The sequence below is a fragment of the Gigantopelta aegis genome, chromosome 12 (assembly GCF_016097555.1).
Source record: "Gigantopelta aegis isolate Gae_Host chromosome 12, Gae_host_genome, whole genome shotgun sequence".
Classification (NCBI taxonomy): domain Eukaryota; kingdom Metazoa; phylum Mollusca; class Gastropoda; order Neomphalida; family Peltospiridae; genus Gigantopelta; species Gigantopelta aegis.
In genome coordinates, this window is record NC_054710.1 from 2307806 (window position 1) to 2335574 (window position 27769).

Genomic DNA, 27769 nt, shown 5'->3' on the forward strand with positions numbered 1-27769 from the left:
ACCTCATAGATAACAGTGAACGAAACAACACACATTCTGAAAGTAATGTAGTACCTCATAGATAACAGTGAACGAAACAACACACATTCTGAAAGTAATGTAGTACCTCATAGATAACAGTGAACGAAACAACACACATTCTGAAAGTAATGTAGTACCTCATAGATAACAGTGAATTAAACAACACACATTCTGAAAGTAATGTAGTACCTCATAGATAACAGTGAACGAAACAACACACATTCTGAAAGTAACGTAGTACCTCATAGATAACAGTGAATTAAACAACACACATTCTGAAAGTAATGTAGTACCTCATAGATAACAGTGAACGAAACAACACACATTCTGAAAGTAATGTAGTACCTCATAGATAACAGTGAACGAAACAACACACATTCTGAAAGTAATGTAGTACCTCATAGATAACAGTGAATTAAATAACACACATTCTGAAAGTAATGTAGTACCTCATAGATAACAGTGAACGAAACAACACACATTCTGAAAGTAACGTAGTACCTCATAGATAACAGTGAACGAAACAACACACATTCTGAAAGTAATGTAGTACCTCATAGATAACAGTGAACGAAACAACACACAAGAGGGGGCGGGACCTAGTCCAGTGGTACAGCGCTCGCTTGATGCGAGGTCGGTTTGGGATCGACCTCCGTCAGTGGGCCCATTGGGCTATTTCTCGTTCCAGCCAGTCCACCACGACTGGTATATAAAAGGCCGTGGTATGTGATATACTGTCTATAGGATGGTGCATATGAAAGATCTCTTGCTACTAATGCAAACAATTCTAAAATGTAGCGTGTTTCCTCTCTAAAATCACCGAATGTTCGTGCAAGCGTGTTCTAGTGGTGTTGTTAAACAAAACAAACTTTAAGTTCAGAGTGAACAGAATAACAAATTCTGAAAGTTGTATTGCTCATCTGTTTATTACGATTCAGTTTAAAAGCAGGGTTTATAATTCTGGACTAAAACATATTACTGTTTTTTGAAAACCCCGTAAGTCAAAATGTTCAGGAAACCGAAATAAAATACCTAGCAGGTTCATGGGGCCATGATGTAGGTGATGTTATCTGTCTCGTGCAGTTGGTGAGAAAGATGAGAAGGAAACATCCACGATTACAAGCCTTCATTTGTCGACTGCTGTACCAGTTGTTTATTCAAACATCGCGTGTGAACCATACATGCGTATGTATTATCCTACAGTGTTCGTGGAAAACGGACTTAATGGCTTGCGTAATTTATCAAAATTTAATCCAATGGTGATTCAGTAAACTAGTCTGAGAGTGGTAGTCCTCTTTCTGTTCGTGCAAGCGGGTTGAAATGGCTGTCCTCCTATAGACGAGGTACTAGATAGTGGTCTCTGTCGGTGGGCCTATTAGGCCATTTCTCGTTCTGCCCAGTACACCACGACTAGTATATCAAAGGAATGTGCTATCCTGTATGTGGGATCGTGCATATAAAATATGCCTTGTTACAAATGGAATAATGTACAGGGTTTCCTCTTTATGACTGCATCTCAATGGCCAAATGTTTGACATCCAATAAATCAATGTGCTCTATATTAACATAAACACGAGAATCAACAGCCGCAGTCGTCTGTAAATGTTCTGGTATCATGTTTTCAAAATTAATCACTTGATTCTGACTCGTGAATTGTTTAGAATGTCAGTGAAATGTTTCGTCTTTTGTTTTTCTTCTTTAAACTTAGATATATTTGACTTACAAGATTTTGAAAGAACATAATGACTGAATGAATAAATTCAACGAAATATTTAATAAAGTCGTCTAAATTCCAAGTCACAGTGGTGAAGCTAGCATTGTTCCATCATTTGTCTGCTACAAAAAATTAAATAAAATCAGACGTGTTTTTTATTTAACCGGAGAAGCTGATTAAATGGCGTGATTATTCACGCCCTTGTCTTGAGACTTCTGGTTGGACCTTCTCTTCTTGACAACCAACAAAACCACAATGCAGATGACAAGCAGCATGATGATCACTATGGCAACGGAAGCCACAATCGGGGTTGTGACGTCATTCACAGAAACGGTTTTGTTCTTCGAAGAGTCAGACGTTCCTGTAAAACAGTAAAAGTGTTTTGAACTATAACTTACCCATGATATCCATGCCATAAAGCCATGTCATAATTCAGTGTACTATCCCAGTTAATAATGGTATGCAAATATAGGTAATGTGTTGCTGTGAATGGGTCTTTTGTTTAGAAAGCAACATGACCTGTATACCTGAGCGTAACCTTTTAAAAGATTTAGTTAAAGTGCGTGACGTCAAACTGATTTGTGCTAATCGTGATGGCGCCGTATTACCGATAGCGGCCATTTTAGTACTGTGATTTTCTAACTCCTTTGATATTTAAAATACTCGTGACGAATCATCTATATATTCTTAAAGTTGTTCTAAAAAATAATATCAACCAACTAACATATTTGTGGATGGATATTATAAAATATATTAATCTTAAGCTACTCACTTATTGCCAAATGAGTATCAATCGACACAAACGCCACGAATATAAATACTACAACCCCTCACTCTTAAAGTGAATCAGAAAAATTGGGGGTCAAGCTGCTCATTTCTGAGATAACGGGTAGCGTTTATGGCTACCCTAGATCCGCACAAAATGTTGTACTTTTTTACAGGCACCCCACACATGGTTCAAACACAAGGCTACGTGACACAGTGGTACCAGATGAAATAAAATTGCATACATTTTTCGCCAAGATGAAACTATTTTTTTTACAACCAACACACTCGCATTTATCACAGGACTTGTGGTGTTCACTTTTCTATCAAAAGTTCGGTGCACCTCGAACTTTGACCCAGCCGGAAGTTATTTGGCTTAATACTACCTTTAGAGGGACAAGATAAAATATATTGATCTCAAGATAATCTATTTGTAGAGAAAAACACAAACTAGATTAATACTCGCCTGTTTGAAGATCTATATATATGAACTCACTTGTCGAACTAGCATATGGACCCGTGCTTATAAAACTGTTTAAATCTGTATATATTCCATTAATACTCGCCTGTTTGAAGATCTATATATATGAATTTACTTGTCGAACTAGCATATGGACCCGTGCTTAAAATCAGTTAAGAGTCTATACTCAAATCTGTATATATTCCACTGAGCTCTATCCTGTGTAAGTTTAGGTTTTCTAAGCTAGTCTTGGGGGAAGCAGTCCTCATACGGTTGGTGCAGGACGTATGCAACACCGTGTCACGTATCTCCTAAGGGAGTGGCGTTCCTCCTAAGGACGAACACCTGATGGTGGATCACGGACGCCTTACACCTTTTGTAATCTGCATTATACAGAGATATGATTTTGAGAATACATTACGGTTTTGTCGCTCCGATAAAATGACGCATACGGTTTGTATAGTGTTACACAAACGTTAGAGTATCATATTCTATTAGTCTTAGGTCTAGCCTCTAAATGCACGGGGCCTGATTTCTAGAGGAACATTCTAAATGGAAATCAAGCTACTGTTACTGCTCACTTGTCGATTTGAATTCTGGGTCCAGGATGAGGATCGTCCTTCTCAGTCTTTCATCAGAGATTTCTGCTGATCGTCGTTTCCGGTTCTCTCCACTGCAGGCAGGCTGCAAGAAGACGTTTGTAGCACATTGATTATTTAATCATCGGCTATTGGATGTAAAACATTTTGTCATTCTGACATATAGTCTTAGAGAATAAACCCGCAATGTGTTTCAATTAGTAGCAATCAATCCTTTATATGTACCATCCCACATACACGATAAAACATGCCACGGCCTTTGATATACCAGTCATGGTGCACTAGCTGGGACAAGAAATAGATGTACTTTCACACAAACAGGAAAACACATACCACGACCTTTGACCACTTGTTGTGCACATGCTGTGCACATGTCGTTAAATAAAACATTTCTTTCTTTCTTTATTGGGTACCACTTTAATAGTTGACATTTTGACTGTTGACATTTTTTTCCATTGACATTTTATCCGTTGACATATTGACCATTGGCATTTTACACCGTTGACATTTTGTCCAACACCTTACATTAGCTTTACCCACATATCTAGCAGATATTAAGGTTGTGCTATACCAAATAAAATCTCATATCCTATATGCAATATATGCAATATATGAACCAAACTATGACCCATAAATATCAGTACTACAATCCATACGTCAAAGTATTAGCTGAAGAAAATGGTACCTTTTATTGTTCATTTTCGGTATAACCAGATGATTTTACAACACCCCTTGTTTCGCACAAAAGTTTAATACTTTATTTCACAGGCTTCTTGAGACAGTGATACCAAAAAAAATAAAAGTGCATACATTGTTTGCCCAGATGAAACTGTTTTGGGTTGTGTTTTTTTTTACAACCAACACACTCACATATATCACCAATCACAGGACTTCTGTTAATTGCTCCATCAAAAGTTGGGGGCACCTCGAACGTTCATCTAGCCGGAAGTTATATGGTATAGTACTGCATTAACCGCGGGCCAATAACGTCGATAAATAGAACAACAAAGATAGAAACAAAAGAGGCGCCTGGGTGCTGGGTTACCACGGTGTTTATGTTTGACGCGGAGACAGAGGACAGTTCGTACCCTGTCTGCTGATGTTTTATTGTAGTGTTGAATTAACCTGTTGAATTATTATCCTTCATACAGTATCATATCTAAAGTTATAAATTCACCAGTCGTAAAGTAAGTATACCTTGATCTTTGAGAAAAGAGTTATGGTAGGTTAGTAAGAATACCCAGTGCCCACGCACATTACTCCCTAAGATATCTTGGTGACTAACTTAAAGATGTGTCGATAGTACCACATGGGTACTCATTATGTAGGGTAATTAGGACACCTACATACCATGTTATAATAGTAAGAATACCCAGGGCCCACGCACATTACTCCCTAAGATATCTTGGTGACTAACTTAAAGATGTGTCGATAGTACCACATGGGTACTCATTATGTAGGGTAATTAGGACACCTACATATTATGTTATAATAGTAAGAATACCCAGTGCCCACGCACATTACTCCCTAAGATATCTTGGTGACTAACTTAAAGATGTGTCGATAGTACCACATGGGTACTCATTATGTAGGGTAATTAGGACACCTACATACCATGTTATAATAGTAAGAATACCCAGTGCCCACGCACATTACTCCCTAAGATATCTTGGTGACTAACTTAAAGATGTGTCGATAGTACCACATGGGTACGTATTATGCAGGGTAATTAGGACACCTAGATATTATGTTATAATAGTAAGAATACCCAGTGCCCACGCACATTACTCCCTAAGATATCTTGGTGACTAACTTAAAGATGTGTCGATAGTACCACATGGGTACTCATTATACAGGGTAATTAGGACACCTACATATTATGTTATAATAGTAAGAATACCCAGTGCCCACGCACATTACTCCCTAAGATATCTTGGTGACTAACTTAAGGATGTGTCGATAGTACCACATGGGTACGTATTATGCAGGATAATTAGGACACCTACATATTATGTTATAATAGTAAGAATACCCAGTACCCACGCACATTACTTCCTAAGATATCTTGGTGACTAACTTAAAGATGTGTTGATAGTACCACATGGGTACTCATTATACAGGGTAATTAGGACACCTACATATTATGTTATAATAGTAAGAATACCCAGTACCCACGCACATTACTCCCTAAGATATCTTGGTGACTAACTTAAAGATGTGTCGATAGTACCACATGGGTACTCATTATGTAGGGTAATAGGACACCTACATATTATGTTATAATAGTAAGAATACCCAGTACCCACGCACATTACTTCCTAAGATATCTTGGTGACTAACTTAAAGATGTGTCGATAGTACCACATGGGTACTCATTATGTAGGGTAATTAGGACACCTACATACCATGTTATAATAGTAAGAATACCCAGGGCCCACGCACATTACTCCCTAAGATATCTTGGTGACTAACTTAAAGATGTGTCGATAGTACCACATGGGTACTCATTATGTAGGGTAATTAGGACACCTACATATTATGTTATAATAGTAAGAATACCCAGTGCCCACGCACATTACTCCCTAAGATATCTTGGTGACTAACTTAAAGATGTGTCGATAGTACCACATGGGTACGTATTATGCAGGGTAATTAGGACACCTAGATATTATGTTATAATAGTAAGAATACCCAGTGCCCACGCACATTACTCCCTAAGATATCTTGGTGACTAACTTAAAGATGTGTCGATAGTACCACATGGGTACTCATTATGTAGGGTAATTAGGACACCTACATATTATGTTATAATAGTAAGGCAACTCGTCTACATGCTGGTAGTTTTATAACGGACAGAAAATAAAAGAAAGGAATGTGTGTTTAACGACACCTCGGCACATTTTAGTATTTGTTGTCGAAAATACTGTTATTAAGATGCATCATTTAGGCAGCGAGAGGAAAACAAGGTTTGCTTAAAGGAGGGTCTTCTTAAATCTCTCGAGAAAGTTGAGCCGACTATAAAGGGAAATAACTCTTGTTAACTCTAGTTTTCCCTTCCATTCTCAACTGTCTAGACGACATGCACAAGACTAACGTTAAAAACATTCTCAAGACGCGATCGGTCTTCCTAAATTTCTCGAGAAAATTGTGCTGACTCTAAACGGAAACAACTCTTGTTAGAGGAAGGTACAATTAAGGCATTTTGTGTGGTATGCATAGTCAACGATATATAATGCACATTATTGCTTAATATCAACAAGTATAATCGTATAGTTAATTAATAAAACGGTTAAATGTGACGGCTATTATATATAACGGGCGCAGCCATTTTGTACCATCCCAGTGAATACGCCCTCTGCAGGGGTTAAAATTAATTTTGTTTACCACTATCCCAAAGGAACAGTGAATTAAAAAACCCCACACTATTCCATCTAAAAATTACTATCCCTTCAATTATTAACGTACCACTAGTTTTCTTGACTGTGCTACGTCGCCCTGTACAGCATTGCGTAACGAACAATTGTTTATATACCAGTCTATGCATTACTGCGTACTAGCTGGAATTACAAACAAACTCACTCCAAACATGAGAAAGGTCTTAGTAGCGCGAGGATTTGTTCTGCAGAAAAATGTAGCTTCGGTATCCCGTGCTTTATTTTCACTTTCATGACGGTATATTGGAAGAATTGTTTTACTATTCCGTTTCGAAATTTACTATTTGCGGAATAGCATAAAATTCGACCCCTGCCTCTGGCGAGCTGGTGGTTACGTAATACCTAACGTGTCACGTCAGGAATTAGTCTTTGAACTGAAGAAACAAAACATACCTGATTTTTGTGGATGCATCGCAATGTGCTGTAATAATAGCCATCACAGTAAGCCAGCAACAATTATATATTATTTTTCAATACGAAATAAACCACCATTATCAAAGTGTTGAAATAACTATATTACGTTGTGTGCATAAGTTATCCCATGTACTGAAATAATATTCGGAGTGTTTCTGGGTTAATTGGTATTTTCTTTCCGTGGCCTGCACCTGTGGTTCCTGATTGGCAGCTGCATATTTAGACAGTCCCAGGGCACAATATTTCACGCGAACCGCCGTTCTGTTCGCGTGTCGGTTACGCAAAATAAAATTTACGCGAACCGCAAATTGGTTACGCCATGACCTGTAAACGTTCAGAAATTAAAACTTGCAAACTTCACGATTACAGGAAGTTTATTCATGCAGACATACTCCTAGTAATCCGACAAATGTTTTAGACTGATTTTTTAATTCTTGATGCGCAGCAAACCAGTAAACAACGTTATATTGCAACAGTTGTAACTTGCGACCAGTCTAAACTTTTTAAAAATTTTAAAGAAATGTGCTCGGACTGCTTGGGATGGCTAACTTATCTGCTGCTATTTTATTTCTAAAGGAATATATGTAGACATAATATTGGATTGGCTATAATTTTACATATGTTAAAAACAGTTTTAACGTAAACAGGAATCCAAAAGTGTCACAAACATTGAAAAATACTAACATCGCATAATAAAATAAAAAAAAAAAAAAAAAAACACATTTGGAACGTAACTGCAGTATAGAAGTACCGTCGATAAAATGAAAGTGGCGTAGCCACCGCAAAACGAAAAAAAAGAAGAAGGAATCCCTCCAAATGATTATTTATCTATTTCAACGCGGTAGCGCCCAATACGCACAGTACGGGAATACGTCGAGGCTGTTTGTAATTGTTCTATAAAATATCCTTTTAAAATTGACTCGAAAAAAAGATAGAAAAAAAAGGCCCCAGAAAAGGCTCAGCATGCATCTACAGGCGTCCTGGACGCCCCCGAATCCCCCCGCGTAATGCTAAAAGCATTTCTGGCTATGCCCCTTTATTTTGTTTCAGTACTGGGGATGATATTCAGTTCTTTTACAATATGGTTAACATTAGCAAGCATTAAAGAAAGTTTTTTGTAAAATGTTTTCTTTTGTATTTTGTTTTACTTTATGTTTGAGCTAAAAACTATGTATTTAAAATATAATTTCAACATAAGTTTGAGGTAACTAATCAGGTAACCCACGGGTTACGTAAATATAATTCACGTAACCGAACAATTGGTTACCTAGGTAAAAATCAAGTGAACAGACTTCCAGTTCCCTCAGATTTCGAAATATTGTCCAGTGCGGTCCCCAGACATTGTATTTAGACACACCAAAAATGCGTGCCTATTTTAATAAGATCACAGGGTATTGTGTGATAACCGCACGGATACCCCTCAAATCGTAATGGACATTATCAGCTGTCCTGCTTTATTACTGTACGTAATTCTGTAAAACCCTTGATTAAGTAGACTTTTCCATCTAAAATCACAAAACTTACAAATTACGTCGTCACAAAGAAAAGAAAGTATCGTGAGTGGTCGTTTTTGCTCGTACCCTACCAATAGGCCTAATAATATGCACTTTTTCTTTGGATTTAAAAAAAATATATATACTATAACTTCATTTGGTTCTGTTGATGCAAATTGAAATATATTTAGTTAAATAGTTTATTATACTATCAAGTCATTTATGTTGTTTTACAAGTCGGGTTGATGAAAGCGAAGCGCCTTATCGTAAATTAAAGCGTTTGTTTATACTGTGCATAGAGTGGATAGACGGAACTGACGTCTCTTCGCCCCAAGCTATACCACCAGAAGTCACAAAAACGAAACAAAATGGCTGCTCCCATTTAGCTGGAATAATCATGTTTTTTGTTTTGTTTGTTTGTTTGTTTGTGTTTTTATTAACTCTAAAATTACCAGTTTTTCATCTGTTAAAGTGTGAGTATGTGTTGGTGGTCCGGAGACACCAAACGGCAAATGGTATGCCAAGCAAGCGCTATCACTGGTGTAGACAAAGCAAGCGCTGTCACTGAGCTAAGTATTGTCTCTGGTGTAGACAAAGTTAGCGCTGTCACTGAGCAATGTATTGTCTCTGGTGTAAACAAAGGAAGCGCTTTCACTGAGCAAAGTATTGTCTCTGGTGTAGACAAAGTTAGCGCTGTCACTGATCTACGTATTGTCTGGTGTAGACAAAGCAAGCGTTGTCACTCAGCAATGTATTGTCTCTGATGTAAACAAAGCAAGCACTGTCACTGAGCTAAGTATTGTCTCTGGTGTAGACAAAGCAAGCACTGTCACTGAGCTACGTATTGTTTCGAGCGTACACAAAGAGAGCGCTGTCACTGATCTACGTATTGTCTCTGGTGTAGACAAAGCAAGCGCTGTAACTGAGCTACGTATTGTCTCGAGTGTAGACAAAGCAAGCGCTGTCACTGAGGTATGTATTGTCTCTAGTGTAGACAAAGGAAGCGCTGTCACTGAGCTACGTATGGTCTCTGGTGTAGACAAAGCAAGCGCCGTCACTGAGCTACGTATTCTCTCTGGTGTAGACAAAGCAAGCGCTGTCACTGAGCTACGTATTCTCTGGTGTAGACAAAGCAAGCACTGTCACTCAGCTACGTATCGTCTCTGGTGTAGACAAAGCAATCGCTGTCACTCAGCTACGTATCGTCTCTGGTGTAGACAAAGCAATCGCTGTCACTGAGCTACGTATTGTATCTGGTGTAGACAAAGCAAACGCTGTCACTGAGCTAAGTATTGTCTCTGGTGTACACAAAGCAAGCGCTGTCACTGAGCTACGTATTGTCTCTGGTGTAGACAAAGCAAGCGCTGTCACTGAGCTACGTATTGTCTCAGCTGTAGACAAAGCAAGCGCTGTCACTGAGCTACGTATTGTCTCAGCTGTAGACAAAGCAAGCACTGTCACTGAGCTACGTATTGTCTCTGGTGTAGACAAAGCAATCGCTGTCACTGAGCTACGTATTGTATCTGGTGTAGACAAAGCAAACGCTGTCACTGAGCTAAGTATTGTCTCTGGTGTACACAAAGCAAGCGCTGTCACTGAGCTACGTATTGTCTCTGGTGTAGACAAAGCAAGCGCTGTCACTGAGCTACGTATTGTCTCTGATGTAGATAAAGCAAGAGCTGTGACTGAGCTACGTATTGTCTGGTGTACACAAAGCAAGCGCTGTCACTGAGCTACGCTGTCACTCAACTACGTATTGTCTCTGGTGTAGACAAACCAAGCGCTGTCACTGAGCTACGTATTGTCTCTGGTGTAGACAAAGCAAGCGTGTTCAAGGAGCTACGTATTGTCTCTGGTGTAGACAAAGCAAGAGCTGTCACTGAGCTACGTATTGTCTCTGGTGTAGACAAAGCAAGCGTGTTCAAGGAGCTACGTATTGTCTCTGGTGTAGACAAAGCAAGAGCTGTCACTGAGCTACGTATTGTCTCTGGTGTAGATAAAGCAAGCGCTGCCACTGAGCTACGTATTGTCTCTGGTGTAGACAAAGGAAGCGTGGTCACTGAGCTACGTATTGTCTCTGGTGTACACATAGCAATCGCTGTCACTGAGCTACGTATTGTCTCTGCTGTAGACAAAGCAAGCGCTGACACTGAGCTACGTATTGTCTCTGGTGTAGACAAAGCAAGCGTGGCCACTGAGCTAGGTATTGTCTCTGGTGTACACAAAGCAAGCGCTGTCATTGAGCTACGTATTGTCTCTGGTGTAGACAAAACAAACGCTGTCACTGAGCTACATATTGTCTCTGGTGTAGACAAAGCAAGCGCTGTCACTGAGCTACGTATTGTCTCTGGTGTAGACAAAGCAAGAGCTGTCACTGAGCTACGTATTGTCTGGTGTACACAAAGCAAGCACTGTCACAGAGCTACGCTGTCACTCAACTACGTATTGTCTCTGGTGTAGACAAACCAAGCGCTGCCACTGAGCTACGTATTGTCTCTGGTGTAGACAAAGCAAGCGTAGTCACTGAGCTACGCTGTCACTGAGCTACATATTGTCTCTGGTGTAGACAAAGGAAGTGTGGTCAAGGAGCTACGTATTGTCTCTGGTGTAGACAAAGCAAGAGCTGTCACTGAGCTACGTATTGTCTCTGGTGTAGACAAAGCAAGCGCTGCCACTGAGCTACGTATTGTCTCTGGTGTAGACAAAGCAAGGGTGGTCAGTGAGCTACGTATTGTCTCTGGTGTACAGAAAACAAGCTCTGTTACTGAGCTACGTATTGTCTCTGGTGTACACATAGCAATCGCTGTCACTGAGCTACGTATTGTCTCTGCTGTAGACAAAGCAAGCGCTGACACTGAGCTACGTATTGTCTCTGGTGTAGACAAAGCAAGCGTGGCCACTGAGCTAGGTATTGTCTCTGGTGTACACAAAGCAAGCGCTGTCATTGAGCTACGTATTGTCTCTGGTGTAGACAAAACAAACGCTGTCACTGAGCTACATATTGTCTCTGGTGTAGACAAAGCAAGCGCTGTCACTGAGCTACGTATTGTCTCTGGTGTAGACAAAGCAAGAGCTGTCACTGAGCTACGTATTGTCTGGTGTACACAAAGCAAGCACTGTCACAGAGCTACGCTGTCACTCAACTACGTATTGTCTCTGGTGTAGACAAACCAAGCGCTGCCACTGAGCTACGTATTGTCTCTGGTGTAGACAAAGCAAGCGTAGTCACTGAGCTACGCTGTCACTGAGCTACGTATTGTCTCTGGTGTAGACAAAGGAAGTGTGGTCAAGGAGCTACGTATTGTCTCTGGTGTAGACAAAGCAAGAGCTGTCACTGAGCTACGTATTGTCTCTGGTGTAGACAAAGCAAGCGCTGCCACTGAGCTACGTATTGTCTCTGGTGTAGACAAAGCAAGGGTGGTCAGTGAGCTACGTATTGTCTCTGGTGTACAGAAAACAAGCTCTGTTACTGAGCTACGTATTGTCTCTGGTGTAGACAAAGCAAGCGCTGTCACTGAGCTACGTATTGTCTATGGTGTACACAAAGCAAGCGCTGTCAGTGAGCTACGAGCTGTGGCATTTCGGTGACGCTAGTGCATAACCCTGGTGTAGCGATATTATGCTGCAGTTGACATTCGAGGTCTTCCACTTCTGGGCTGGTCTTCAGCTGATTGAAACTGCTGGTACGTGTCCCAGAGACGTGAAATGGTGCTCTGATGGACGTCCATGAGGCGTGAGACAGCTGACTGCGATTCACCTAACTGGAGGCGGCCTATTGCAATCTTTCGATTCAGCAGGCTTAGTCTTGGCATCTTGTAACTTATCTACGTCGAAACGGAAACGAAGCATCATTGCGAGCATTGCAGCTTTAAATACCCATCACTACCCCACTATTTTCCCCGAGTCTCCTGCAATTGTCGCACAACGTGCCACAAAGTGCGTTAAATTTGTTTTAGGGTGCATTTGGGCATGCTGTCCCATTCCAGGAACATTAACAAACATGGTCATTCAGCAACATATTTTGTAAAATCAAACACTCTTCTTCTTTCCCTATCACCTATGCGTTTCGTTTTTGACAGAGTATATTACTGAGCACAGAAGTAACGCTGTCTAACTTCTAGAAATACATGTTTGTCATTTCAATGAGTGGTAAGTCCACGCTCCGGTAACTTCTTTTTATGTATTAACAACCAAGCTCGAATCGGTACTGTATTCAGTCGGCTGGTTGGTACAGGCTTCACAACTCGGTGTCGGCTTCTACCCAGAGCTAATTTTAACGACTCAGTGGGTAGGTGTAAGACTTCTAAAAATAGCCCCGACAGATATGTCATTTTCTCTGATAGTCTCAGTGCTTTGCAAGGAATTGAGGGCTCCAATACTGTCAGACCCGAATTATTTTTTTTTTTAATTTGGATACATTTTATAATAAATTAGTTAACAAAGGTGAGAGTCATTTCTGAGTGGGTCCCGGCACATTTTGGTATCAGCGGCAATGAGCAGACCGATGTAAATGCTAAAAAAAAGCAATACCAATATTGGGATTACTGTTAATTATAATTTTAATTAAATTAATTCAATAGCCGTGACACACGTTGGTAACTTGTGGCAAACCGAATGGGACCACAAGACCAGAGTGTGGCATGCAAATATAAAACCGAAGGCGATCACACCTGGGTCATTTTCTTTTAATGTTACAGCTACTAAAATTATAGCTCGTTTAATATGTGGGTGTATCAGCAGCTTTATATAATATTAAATTTATTATCAAAAAATCAAATACACCCAACTGTTTAGTGTGTCACAAATTGGAAGACGTAAATCATTCTTTATTTGAATGCACTGAACATAATCAAATTCGACTGAAATTGGAAAAAATATTTTATTAATAATAATATTAAATTTAATCCTGTTAATTTATTAAACCCATCAAAAACACATGAGAAGGTAATATACAGGTTGTTAATCGCTTTTGTGTACCAATCGAATATAATAATTTAGTATTGTTTATTAAAAACTGCAACGTATTGCGATCGTTTACTACGAGGTAATTACGTTTGCAGCTTGTATTTATTCTATAGCTTTTATGGCGTTGAGGCTGTCGGTGTGTGTTTTTTTGTTTTTTTTTTGTTTTTTTTGTAAGGATGTCCCAAATAAACAACAAAAACCTACCTTACTGGTATTATTCATCTCCTTTTTAACGCGCCTGCCGAACCTGTCTAGACAGGTCGGTCATTTTGTCTAGCTTCGAGTTATTGCTTGACAGCCTTTCCACCCTTTTATTATGCACCGTCGCGCCTGGTAGGTTCATAGGAGTGGCAATTAAATTTCATAATAAATTGTTGACCGGTTTTTAAATCACTTTTAATAATTGTATATACATATATATTTTGAATAATATATATTAAGTCCTTTTTATTACTATATATTATATCTTAAATTTGATTTTAATGTTTTTCGTTTTCTGTTGGTGTGGGTGTTGCGTGAATGTGTTTTAGTGTTTGGGGGGCGGAGGAGGGGGGGGGGGGTAATGCTATCTGGCAATAATATACTCCCCGCTCACCGTTCGATTTTTATATATTAAAGTCGTGTCAGCGTTCGATGAATGACGTATTGCTATTGTTCTCTAGGTTGACAGAGACGCGCCTCTTCTCTTTTGGGATCACCTGGATACGTTTCACTCTTGACGACTCACCAGACGCTAAACGTTCCTTTCTAAACAACCTCCTCTATACAGCTCTACCAGCGATGGATTAACATTAAAAGTGCTGCTATCCCTGCGGCACCAACGTTGGACTATAACCTCTATTTTGAGGGGCATCGAGAATGGAGGTCACTGCGCCTGGATTGGGGGGGGGGGGGGGGGGTATTTCCAATAGGAGGGATGCCCCTAAACTCTCCCAGCCAATAAAAACTTCCTGGTACGTGGGTCGAACCTCTTTTCCACCTAACCTCCTCTTTCTCACAGTAAATTTAAATAGTTTTATTTTTTGATAGCCCGGTCATAATTTGCGCCAAACTTTTAATTAATTATTTTCTTTATTAAATTTTCAGGAATGCGCTTTTAAATAATTAAAGGTCCCCATATTTCATTTCGGCTGTAAGTTCAAAATTGCACGGTAAATGTTCTGTCCCGAGCCATGCCCCTGGCTATTCAGAGACCGGGATGGACATGCTCCAAACCTTAGTGGTATATGAGCATACTAAAATTAGCCGTATTCCGTGTTACATTTAAGACGCAACATGTATAATTGTCCATCATCTAAATACACATCCACGTGTTTATGTTTATGCTGATGATTGTTTAGATATGTTTTATAATATTGTATATACTTGTATACTTACGATCCGCACGGCTTAACGTAAATAAACTATTACTACTACCTTGCCTTTTGAACAAATACTGAGCCAAGCATTTACTCATCATTTTCACAAATTCATCTCTGAATCGGTGAACAAATAACTGTGTCTTTATACTGCTTGATGTTCAGAGATGGGCAAATATCCTGTTACACCAGGACACGTTTGATAAATGACTTCTAAAGGTAGTACTAAACTAAATTAACATCATGCTGGCTCAAATATCCTGTTACAACAGGACACGTTTGCTAAATGACTTCTAAAGGTAGTACTAAACTAAATTAACATCATGCTGGCTCAAATATCCTGTTACAACAGGACACGTTTGATAAATGACTTCTAAAGGTAGTACTAAACTAAATTAACATCATGCTGGCTCAAATATCCTGTTACAACAGGACACGTTTGCTAAATGACTTCTAAAGGTAGAACTAAACTAAATTAACATCATGCTGGCTCAAATATCCTGTTACAACAGGACACGTTTGCTAAATGACTTCTAAAGGTAGTACTAAACTAAATTAACATCATGCTGGCTCAAATATCCTGTTACAACAGGACACGTTTGCTAAATGACTTCTAAAGGTAGAACTAAACTAAATTAACATCATGCTGGCTCAAATATCCTGTTACAACAGGACACGTTTGATAAATGACTTCTAAAGGTAGTACTAAACTAAATTAACATCATGATGGCTCAAATATCGAGGTCACTTAACTTTTGATGGAGCAGTTCATAGTCATGGGTTCTGCCATTGGTGATAAAGGTGACAGTGTGTGTTACGATAATATGTTGGTTCATTTGGCCTGTAAATTCCTGTAATTTTAGTTGAACTGTTACTAGTGTCAATATACCAAGTACCACTGTCCTTGAAACCTTTACGGGTTTCTAGTAAAACATATCATGATATGTTTTGTGCGGAACTAGGTTAGTCATAGACGCCACCCGTTATTTCTGAAATGAGCAGCCTGACCCCCAGTTATTTCTGATTTACTTTAAGGGTGACGGTCGGTAGTATTTATATCTGTGGTGTATATATCGATTGATACTCTGCAGGTAAGTAGTTTATCCACTTATGTTACTATTGTTACTATTGTCTATGGGGTTTGATTTGGTGGTATACACCCTGTAGTGACATACCCTAGTTTTTAAACAACACAGTGTAATTTTTCTCTTTTAGTTAAATGCATCATACATTAATAAGATTTTATTGTTTAGATCATCGATTTTCGTACATCCGAGTGTGTCCGGTCATCTTGGAGGTTGTTATTCCGCAAAATGCATTTTTGATAATTCTATAAACGTACGTACCTCTGAGAAGTAACGGTTATGGAGATGAGCACACACACACACACACACACACACACACACACACAGGCACACATTCATGAACACACACGCTCGCACATACGTACACACACACACTCGCACGCACACGTTCAATTGCGTACCCCCCACTTTTTAGCTACTTTGTGTATTTGCAATAATTATCCATCTTACAATGCTTACTTGGTTGTGTCTCCATAGTTCAATAGCCACACCTTAGATACATGGATGTATAAATACTGTATTAAAGCTGCACTATTTAAGCCTTCTGATGACACAGACTACTGTAGGGATTGTGATCTCTGACTACAAGAGCGATCATAACAGTCTAAAGACAGAAAAGAAAAAGTGTTTATTAAAATCTCACCTCAGTTAAAACATAAATGATTACTAAAAAAACCCACCCAAATCTAAAATAGCACTGAGTCACTCCATATGGAGTTAAGAGAGACTAAACAATAATGATATATATATATATATATATATATATATATATATATATATATATATATATATATATATATATATAACTAAAATCTCAAAATATAAAACAAATCAGTGAACGTATAAAACACCATGACGCTTTTCTAAAATTAATGTGCAGGTATTGACACTTAATCTATACAAAATATGACCGGATAAGATATATGACATTTTTCTGGGTCTGTAGCAGTTATAAAACATTCCCATAATTCAATGCATTTAATAAATACAATCTCCGTCAAATCTATATATATATGGGGCAATGAAGCAGGACATACTGTTCATCTTCTACGCATTTGTTCTCGAACTCTGGCTAATCATAAAGCAAATCTCAAATTTGACATGGTAGCGAATTGTGTCGGGGTGACATATCGCCAGGCAACATGGGTAACGTTTGATCAGTAATCCTACGCCAGCACCAGTTCAAGCGCACGCATTTATAAATGTTTTTCACGAGTCCATCACAGCAGTATTCTGCTAACGAAATACACACCCGTGTTTTTTATACGACTAATATCAGTGAATTGAAAGGCTGATATATCACATTTCTCTGGGTCTGTAGCGGTTACAAAATCATCCCATAATTCAATGCAGTTAACAAATAAAATCTCCATCAAATTTTTATATATGGGGCAATGAAGCAGGACATACTGTTCATATTCTACCCATTCGCTCTCGAACTCTGGCTAATCATAAAGCAAATCTCAAATTTGACATGGTAGCGGCACAAAAGTCTGCTCATGTTAATGGCGTTACATTACGTCTTGAAACAAGTGTTGGAGTATGTTTGTAAACAAACAAACAACGTTAATTTAATTTATAAAACAACACATCTTGATTGTGAATATATGTATAAAACTGATAGATAACAATTTGATTGAAAAACTCTGAATTAATGCACTAAAAGTATACTTTTGCCAGCCTCGATCAACGTGTTTTTGTATCACCTATCAACCTGCCTGTCACCGCTGTAATGATTAACCTTGTATATCAACCTACACAAGTTTACATAGCAGCTTCAATACATTACCTTACTGTAATATATGAATCCATAAATGAAATACATGTTTTATTTTATCTGTTAACGTAAACATCCAAGCATATTTTGAATTTCCCTCCACGTGACGTAACGCAATATGGCTGCTCAGATTTTGAAGCTTGTACTTACGGAATGGCCTAGTTTTATCTATAGTCTGATTCATAATTACCATTGATTATCCTATATGTCTAACGGACACTAGTTGTGCTCATTTACACAGTTAATAACAGACAGCTTTTGTTGAATAGTTATCTACATTTTTTTTTTATTCTCTTTTTAATGTTGACATTTGTGTTGTCCAAACTAAGGAGCATGGAACACCTTTTATATTTATGTCTGGGCTCACTCTAGCGTTATTATTATTATTATCCAGTTTGACTAAGAGTTCAAATTTCTTTTAGCCACATTTGAATTGTTTTAGACATAATGCTTTCCAGAAATACGGAATGACAAAATTATTTAAACACGGTCGGGGAATATTCAAATACCTAAACAAAATCAGAGAAAACTGGTTAACATGAATTGTGGGGTGTTAACGGGAGTATAGGCTGGCCACACCTGTTGTCAATAAAACTCCTTCTCTGTCACTGCTTCTTTTCATCCTGATAGAGAGCGAGGTTTTGATTGTGGGGCATCTAGGTGACAACCCTGTCATGGTTGTCCTCAATAATGACTAATATACATGTATGTTGGCTAATGTGTATTTTAGCTACGTAAACACCTTCTAATGTAGACATGACAATGCATTATGAATGTGATGGCTTAATCTATTATTTAGCTGATCAGGGTAGATTTTCTTTCCATGTGTGAAAGTTGGATTTTTGATTTTTATTATTTATTGTCTTGGTAACAATGTGTCAATAATCTTACTGCATATTTACATATCATGTCAGGAGTCGCTTTCAAAAAAGGAAACTCTTGAAATTTCAAAAGCGTGGATTTTATCATACCTACATGTAGCACACATTGTCCAGTACATTTTATGATTACTTCTTTTTAGCGTCTGTTATAAATGTTTCAAATTAATACATTTTCCATTGAGTTCCTAATTTGGTGCATTATAAGACAGTGTTTCTAAAGTTTTAGTATAAAGTATACGAGAATCTTTTATCTTTGGTATGTTGTGTTGATATTAGTCAGTGTGCCTTTCATAAACATGGTTCTTCCACAGCTGTGTGGACTGTTTCTAAAGTTTTAGTATAAAGTATATTTTTGTATACGAGAATCTTTTATCTTTGGTATGCTGTGCTGATATTAGTCAGTGTGCCTTTCATAAACATGGTTCTTCCACAGCTGTGTGCACTGTTTCAAAAGTTTTAGTATAAAGTATATTTTTGTATACGATAATCTTTTATCTTTGGTATGCTGTGTTGATATTAGTCAGTGTGCCTTTCACAAACATGGTTCTTCCACAGCTGTGTACATTGTTTCTAAAGTTTCAGTATAAAGTATTGTTATGATAATCTGGTTTTAAGTTAAATCTGGCTTTGGGTTATGTAATATGGACGTTTTTATCGTCGGGTGAAAATTCAAGTAAAAATATGGAAGACTATGTGTTTCGCTGGCTGGAGAGAATAAAATATAACTGTGGCGGACACATCTCATTATGTCCTATCATGTGTTTAAACAACGACGGCGTGCTGAAATAATAAAATAATGACTTACCTGGAGAGCAGACATGTGTTCGGCAAGGTGGCTGACATTTTGTTTTTGTCTGTTCGTATAGCCAGACCGTGATCCGTGGAGCACCTGTTTGGTGGCTTTTCGTTTTTGGAATGATTTGATTGGTCGGCGAATTAATTTACATCGTAAGTTATGAGTTCTGCACGATGTTCTTGTGGAGTGCATTCTGTTGCACACGTCTTCAGATGCCTATATAAACTGGGAATCAACGCACAATCTTCAGAACTCGAAGTTAGAGTATCTCCTGTCCAGCACCGTCAGAAGTTACCACGTCAACAAGGCATGAAGGAGCGGCGACCGGTCATCTTGTTTAGCAGCCCTTGGCAGTCGTGCATTGAAACTTTTCGTGATGGACTGATTTTCGTTTGGTGACTATTAGTTAATAACTTAAATGCCAGAATTCTGTGGGAAAACTTTATTTATTTAAACATATATTTTTTATATAAAAACATTTAAACACTTGCTACTTGTTATGTAATTTTGTCAAGAAAGTGTGTGCTCAATGTTTTAGCTATTTAATCAATTTATTAATCGGGCAATTAGTTTATTGCATTGAATAATGTGATATTAAATATCACACAGTCTATATCTAATAATTGTATTTAATTGCATGTGATAACTTGTACACATGGCAATTGTTTAGTACCATGATTGGATAATTCGGATTTATCAATCTTGGTACACGTGACTTCTGCGGTCTATTAAAGTTTTTAATCCAGTTAGTGGTTATTGTGGATCGGGAAGGTCACAAATGGGGGCTCGTCCGGGATCTTTCTTGTAATATATATCATTGGATGGTATTAGGAGATTACAAATTGATCTATTTTGATTATTAGAATAGAGGATAATAGTTGACTAGTTAGAGTTTTATTTTGAGCACACGTTTTGACAATTACATAATCAAGTTCATATGGATAACATATGGTCAGTAGAACAAGTAGTTGATAATTTTATATCTAGTTTAGATGAAACTGAGATAAATTATTTAACTGTAGCACGGTTGAAAGAAATTGCTGAACACGTAGGATTAGAGTTGGACATTGGTTTGAAGAAAGCTGAAATAAAATCGTTGGTGATAGATTTCTTAAGAAATATGGCAGAACGTAAAATTCAGTTAGATTCAAAGGTGTATACTGGTAGGGAAATTGGTAGTGTTGAATTTGATAAAGAAGATAGTTTAGCTATGTTGAAACTTAAGTTGGACTTTCAGAGAGAACAATTAATGTATGAGAGGGAACAAAGAAATTTGGAGAGAGAAGATAGAGAAAAACATAGAGAATGGGAGACAACACAAAGATCTCTCGATAGGGATATTAAAAGTAGAGAGTTGGATAACTATAGCAAGTTTGATCCGCAAAGATATATTAGGATGGTTCCTATTTTTAATGAAAATCAAGTTGATGAATTTTTTGATTGTTTTGAAAAGATAGCTCTTGGAGCTGAATGGCCAAAACGGTATTGGTGTTTATTGTTGCAATCTGCTTTGAAAGGTAAAGCACAAATGGCTTATGCAGCGCTTTCTGTTGATGATTCTTCGTCATATGACTTAGTTAAAGCTGCTATTTTAAGAGCTTATGAAAAGGTGCCTGAGGTGTACCAACAAGATTTTCGAAATCTTAGGATTTCAGGTGGACAATCTTATTTAGAGTTTGCCAAAGAAAAAGAAAGGTTATTTCGGAAATGGTGTAGTTCAAAGTCTGTGAATAATGATTGTGGGAAATTAGAAGAACTCATTCTTATAGAAGAGTTTATGAGAGGTTTGCCATCAGAAGTGGTAATTCACTTACAGGTGCTTGAACCAAGTACATTAGCTGAGGCAGCTATAATGGCTGATAAATTTGTTTTAGCAAACCGTAAACCTGATTTCAGTAATAAACCGAAGTCACAAAGTTATACTTTCAAACAAAGTGGAAGCAGTAGAGATGGTTCAGTTAGGAATAATAATACACCGCGAGATATGGGTAAATCTCAAGATCAGAAAAATTCGGGATCACTCCAGTGTTTTTATTGTAAAAGAATGGGTCACATTAGACGTGATTGCCGGAAATTGAAATATGATCTTGGAAGTGGCAATCGTTCTGGGCACACAAATTTTGTATCTCAGTTGTCTGAGCCTTTGAATTCAAAATGTCAAATTAAAGATGCGTTAACTAGGGTTAAGAAAAGAAATCCAAGGTTTGAACCATTTCTGACTTCTGGTCATGTGGTTACATCACACGATGGTGATGTGAAACAATCTATAGTGATTTTGCGAGATACTGGTGCTGAACGAACAATCTTACTTGAAAAAGAATTGTTAGATAAGGACAACACATTTTTGGGCGAGTATATTACTTTGTCCACAGTTGAAGGTACTATATCTAGTCCGTTACATACTGTCGAGTTGGATAGTGATTTGGTTAAAGGCAGTATTGTGGTAGCAGCGGTTAGCCATATACCAATTGCGGGTGTATCATTATTGTTAGGGAATGATGTAGCTCAGGAAAGGGTTATTCCTGTACCCATTATGACTGAAATTCCTGAAACTGATGTTGAAACAGAAAAGTTATCTGATGTGATTGATAAAATTGTTCCCGTTCTCAAAACAAAGAGTTGCACAGGAAAATTAGGGTTGAGAATGAGGTTGCCAATAAAAATTGGGATATTTCTGATTTAGGTGATACTTTTATTGGTCATGATTCTGCGCCCGAATTAGGTTCAAATCTGGAAAATGGTTCAGATCGGGAAAAATGTTTTGACCATGAAGTAGGTAACCCAGAAGAAGAAAAAATATTGCAACAGTTACCAGATGACAATGATAGGTTAATTTTAAATCTTAACCATGATCAGTTTATTCTTGAGCAACAAGCTGATAGTGAATTACAAATCCTTTCAAAGGAAGTGTTAGAAAAATCCGAGTTGGATGAAGAACCAGTTGGCTATTATTTCGAAAATGGTGTTTTAATGAGAAAGTTTCGAGATAAACATTCACAGAATAATGATTGGCAGGTGATGCATCAAATCGTTGTTCCTAAAAGTTGTCGGAAAACTGTGTTGAGTTTAGCTCATGATGGTCCATTAGCAGGTCATTCAGGGGTACGTAAAACGTATCAAAGGATTTTGAAACAATTTCATTGGCCGCATTTACATCGTGATGTTGTTAGGTATTGTTTAACCTGTAAAACATGTCAGATTGTTGGTAAACCCAATCAAAGTATTAAACCAGCTAGTTTGATACCCATTCCCGCAGTTAATGAAGCTTTCAGTGAGGTTATAGTTGATTGCGTTGGTCCTTTACCTCGCACTGTTCATGGTAAAGAATACTTATTGACCGTTCTTTGTAAAAATACACGGTTTCCTGAAGCCATACCTCTGAGCAATATTAGGGCTAAAACAGTTGTTGAGGAATTGATTAAAATCTTTACTCGATATGGATTTCCGAAATTCATTCAAACTGATCAAGGTAGCAATTTCACTTCGAAATTGTTTCAGCAAGTAATGGATGAATTGGCCATTAAACATCATTTTTCTTCTGCTTATCATCCTGAAACCCAAGGTGCGTTGGAACGATTTCATGGAACTTTGAAATCCATGATTCGAAAGTTTTGCCTGGAAAAGGGTAAAGACTGGGATGAAGGTATTCATTTGCTGATGTTTGCGATTAGAGATACTTATCACGAATCCATGGGATTCACTCCTTTTGAAATGTTATATGGACATTCAGTTCGTGGTCCATTACAAATGTTACACGAGTTTTGGACAAACTCGGAGGTAAAAAGTGAAACTAGTGTGTTGAAATATGCGATTGATTTGCGGGAAAAATTGCAAACAGTTAGAGAAATATCCCGAAATGTGTTATCCGATAGTCAAGATAAAATGAAAACATGGTTTGATAAAAGAGCTAGAGATAGATCTTTCGATGCCGGGGAAGAAGTGTTAGTTTTGTTTCCTTTGGTTAATCAACCATTAAGTGCAAAATTTCAAGGACCGTATATTGTTGAAAAAAAAATCAGTGCGGTTGATTATGTCATCCGTACTCCTGATCGTAAAAAGAAAACTCAGCTTTGCCATGTTAATATGCTTAAAAAATATTATAATCGGGAAAACGTCTTGGCTAATACAATAATTCTTTCAGGGATAGATTCTGATGTTAAGATGAAAGATGATAATTTTAATCCAGTTGAGCCGAAATTGGTAAATTCAAGGATATTGTTGAATCTTCATTTAAAAATCAGCCATTTAAGTGAAAAACAACAAAGTGATGTTCAACAAATCATTTCTGAATTTAGCCAAATTTTCCCAGATGTTCCTAGTCGAACAAATGTTATTAAACATGATGTTGATGTTGGTGATTCCAAGTCAATTAAGCAACATGCTTATCGAGTTAATCCACAAAAACAGGAACTTATCCGAAAAGAAATAGATTATATGCTTGAGAACGGCATTATTCAACCTAGTTTTAGTAACTGGAGTTCTCCTTGTTTACTTGTTCCTAAACCTGATGGTAGTGTACGGTTCTGTACAGATTTTCGCAAAGTTAATGCTGTGACCAAATCAGATTCGTTTCCTATCCCACGAATTGATGACTGCATTGATAAATTAGGAACTGCTAAGTATATTAGCAAGTTTGACCTTTTGAAAGGTTACTGGCAAATACCATTAACTAAACGGGCCAGAGAAATCTCTGCGTTTGTAACCGCTGATGGGTTATTCGAATATCTGGTTTGTCCATTTGGAATGAAAAATTCTCAGGCTACATTCCAAAGAATGATTAATCAGGTCATTTCTGGATTAGAACAATGTCAGGCTTATGTTGATGATATTGTTGTTTATAGTCATAGTTGGGATCAGCATATTAGTCAAATCAAGGAACTGTTTGGTAGACTTTCTAAACCCGGTTGACTGTGAACTTGGGTAAAAGTGATTTTGCTAAAGCTACTGTTGTTTTTCTTGGACATGTGGTTGGTCAAGGGCAAGTAAGGCCACTTGAGGCCAAAGTTGAAAGCATTGATGCATTCGGCGTACCTAAAACAAGAAAACAGTTGATGAGATTTTTAGGAATGGCTGGGTATTATAGGAAATTTTGTAAAAATTTCAGTATAATTACTTTCCCTTTAACAAATTTACTCAAACAAAATGTTAAATACATTTGGACCAAAGAATGTCAAGATGCGTTCAATAGTGTGAAAAACATATTGAAAAGTAAACCTGTGCTTATGGCACCCGATTTTAGGAAACCTTTTCAATTGACTGTATATGCTAGCGATATTGGAGCTGGTGCAGTTTTGTCACAATGCAATGAACAAGGAGTATTTCATCCTGTCGCTTACTTTCCTAGAAAGTTCAATAGTCATCAAAATAAATATTCAACTGTTGAAAAGGAAACATTATCACTGTTGTTGGCCTTGGATCATTTTGAGGTTTACGTGTGTAACCCAATTGAATCAATTATCGTTTGGACTGATCATAATCCCCTTGTGTTTTTACATAAAATGAAAAATAAAAATCAAAGATTGTTAAGGTGGTCTTTGCAGTTACAGGAATACGATCTTCAGATATGCCATATAAAGGGAAAGGAAAATGTGGTAGCAGATGCTTTATCTAGAATGGAATAAATAATTGAGATAATTGTTAGGTTAGTGGAAAATATAAGCATTAAGAAGATTAGTGTTATGCAATTCCTATAGTGTGTAAGGTTTTGTATATTGATAAGAATTACTGTAGGAATGTGTATGTAAAAAAAAAAAAAAAAAAAAAAATTATATATAGTTATTTTATGATATGGTATTTATAATACTGACCATATGAATGTGTTCCCAAGTGTGTATAATGAATAAAAAATATTGTTTTATTAAAACAATATTTTTGAAAAATTGGGGGGAGATGTTATGATAATCTGGTTTTAAGTTAAATCTGGCTTTGGGTTATGTAATATGGACGTTTTTATCGTCGGGTGAAAATTCAAGTAAAAATATGGAAGACTATGTGTTTCGCTGGCTGGAGAGAATAAAATATAACTGTGGCGGACATATCTCATTATGTCCTATCATGTGTTTAAACAACGACGGCGTGCTGAAATAATAAAATAATGACTTACCTGGAGAGCAGACATGTGTTCGGCAAGGTGGCTGACATTTTGTTTTTGTCTGTTCGTATAGCCAGACCGTGATCCGTGGAGCACCTGTCTGGTGGCTTTTCGTTTTTGGAATGATTTGATTGGTCGGCGAATTAATTTACATCGTAAGTTATGAGTTCTGCACGATGTTCTTGTGGAGTGCATTCTGTTGCACACGTCTTCAGATGCCTATATAAACTGGGAATCAACGCACAATCTTCAGAACTCGAAGTTAGAGTATCTCCTGTCCAGCACCGTCAGAAGTTACCACGTCAACAAGGCATGAAGGAGCGGCGACCGGTCATCTTGTTTAGCAGCCCTTGGCAGTCGTGCATTGAAACTTTTCGTGATGGACTGATTTTCGTTTGGTGACTATTAGTTAATAACTTAAATGCCAGAATTCTGTGGGAAAACTTTATTTATTTAAACATATATTTTTTATATAAAAACATTTAAACACTTGCTACTTGTTATGTAATTTTGTCAAGAAAGTGTGTGCTCAATGTTTTAGCTATTTAGTCAATTTATTAATCGGGCAATTAGTTTATTGCATTGAATAATGTGATATTAAATATCACACAGTCTATATCTAATAATTGTATTTAATTGCATGTGATAACTTGTACACATGGCAATTGTTTAGTACCATGATTGGATAATTCGGATTTATCAATCTTGGTACACGTGACTTCTGCGGTCTATTAAAGTTTTTAATCCAGTTAGTGGTTATTGTGGATCGGGAAGGTCACAGTATATTTTTGTATACGAGAATCTTTTATTTTTTGTATGTTGTGTTGATATTAGTCAGTGTGCCTTTCATAAACATGGTTCTTCCACAGCTGTGTGCACTGTTTTACAGATCATTTTACAATATTTGTATTGATGTTGGGTGTCATTAATCTACCTTCTGTGACACCTAATAAGACTATTAACCAATATATTCTTGGTCCTGGTGTGCCTTTAAACATTAAAACATCACAGAAAATAGTTGTGAAGATTGATTGATTACAAAGTATAAAACGCTGTAGTATTCCTTATTCAAGTGACAGTCAGTTTACTTTGCGGATATCATTTGTGTCACCCCCTTCCTTTCCTTTTCATTAATCAAAAGATGGAATGCAGTATCAAATACAAATTCCTCTATAGCAGGCGACTCCAGATACAGGAACATGAGATTGTCAACGTGACTGACTGACAGCATGTTTCGGCTATCAGTGTTAATAACATTGTATCCAGAAACGCCACGTTCACATTGACTTCACGTTGGGTAAAGAGTTTGATTTGGGTGCAAGTTGTACTCCATAACGCCCATTGAGTCCAGCTTGCTAGACTTGTTGCTTTCAGTGCCACCTTCAGAAGGGTCTACTCTGTAAGAGCATCCATCTTGGCAATCATCGACTGATAATGGTTTAGATGATTGGCAAGATGGCATATTGCATCTTCATCGGAACAAAAGTCATTCAGGTTTGGGTTGAATGGAAGCAATGCATCCATGATTGTTGTATCAGGGAATGCAATTCCCAGACGCATCGCCACTTGGGCAATACAATCATCAGATGCCTTGTGAGACTTCTCCTCTGTGCTTCCGAATCTTTAAAATCATGGCTTCTATATTTTATATAATCTGATGTATAAGGGGATTATGTGTATGGACCAGAGTTTGTCACAAGTTTCTGCATAGCCAATACAGCGACATCAATTTGTGTTTTGGCATTTGTGTACGTAAGATTTTCTGTCTGTAGGAACTTTGATAAAATCCGTAAGATACCAATGACATCTGCAAGGAAATGTTTCATCAAAAGGAATTTGACATACATATTCCTTGTGGAACTGCCCTGCCCTCAACATCTCTCTCCATGGCTGCAGCCTATAGAGCAGAAATCACA

General features: G+C 37.6%; 1 protein-coding gene across 3 annotated transcripts; it reads right to left on the minus strand.

The window, feature by feature from the left end:
• Positions 1-934: 934 nt before the first annotated feature.
• Positions 935-20298, minus strand: LOC121386275. Of its 3 annotated transcripts, none has more exons than XR_005959621.1 (3): positions 16768-16906; positions 3542-3644; positions 935-2096 (listed from the first exon to the last, which is right to left on the minus strand). XR_005959621.1 is itself a non-coding variant. In XM_041517121.1 (3 exons), exons 1-3 carry the CDS (start codon positions 19952-19954, stop codon positions 1912-1914), a joined length of 471 nt encoding a protein of 156 aa, XP_041373055.1. In that variant the 5' UTR covers positions 19955-20298; the 3' UTR covers positions 935-1911. The 3 variants fall into 3 exon arrangements, 2 of the variants coding, with proteins under 2 accessions (XP_041373055.1, XP_041373056.1); XM_041517121.1 differs by lacking the exon at positions 16768-16906 and adding an exon at positions 19772-20298; XM_041517122.1 differs by lacking the exon at positions 16768-16906 and adding an exon at positions 14070-14358.
• Positions 20299-27769: the final 7471 nt, after the last annotated feature.

Coding starts and splice junctions, on each gene's coding strand:
- LOC121386275 (XM_041517121.1), bottom strand. CDS start 19,954: ATGCACTCCACAAGAACATCGTGCAGAACTCATAACTTACGATGTAAA. Junction 3,645..19,771: donor AACACATGTCTGCTCTCCAG/GTAAGTCATTAT, acceptor GTCTTCTTGCAG/CCTGCCTGCAGTGGAGAGAA. Junction 2,097..3,541: donor CCCAGAATTCAAATCGACAA/GTGAGCAGTAAC, acceptor ACTGTTTTACAG/GAACGTCTGACTCTTCGAAG.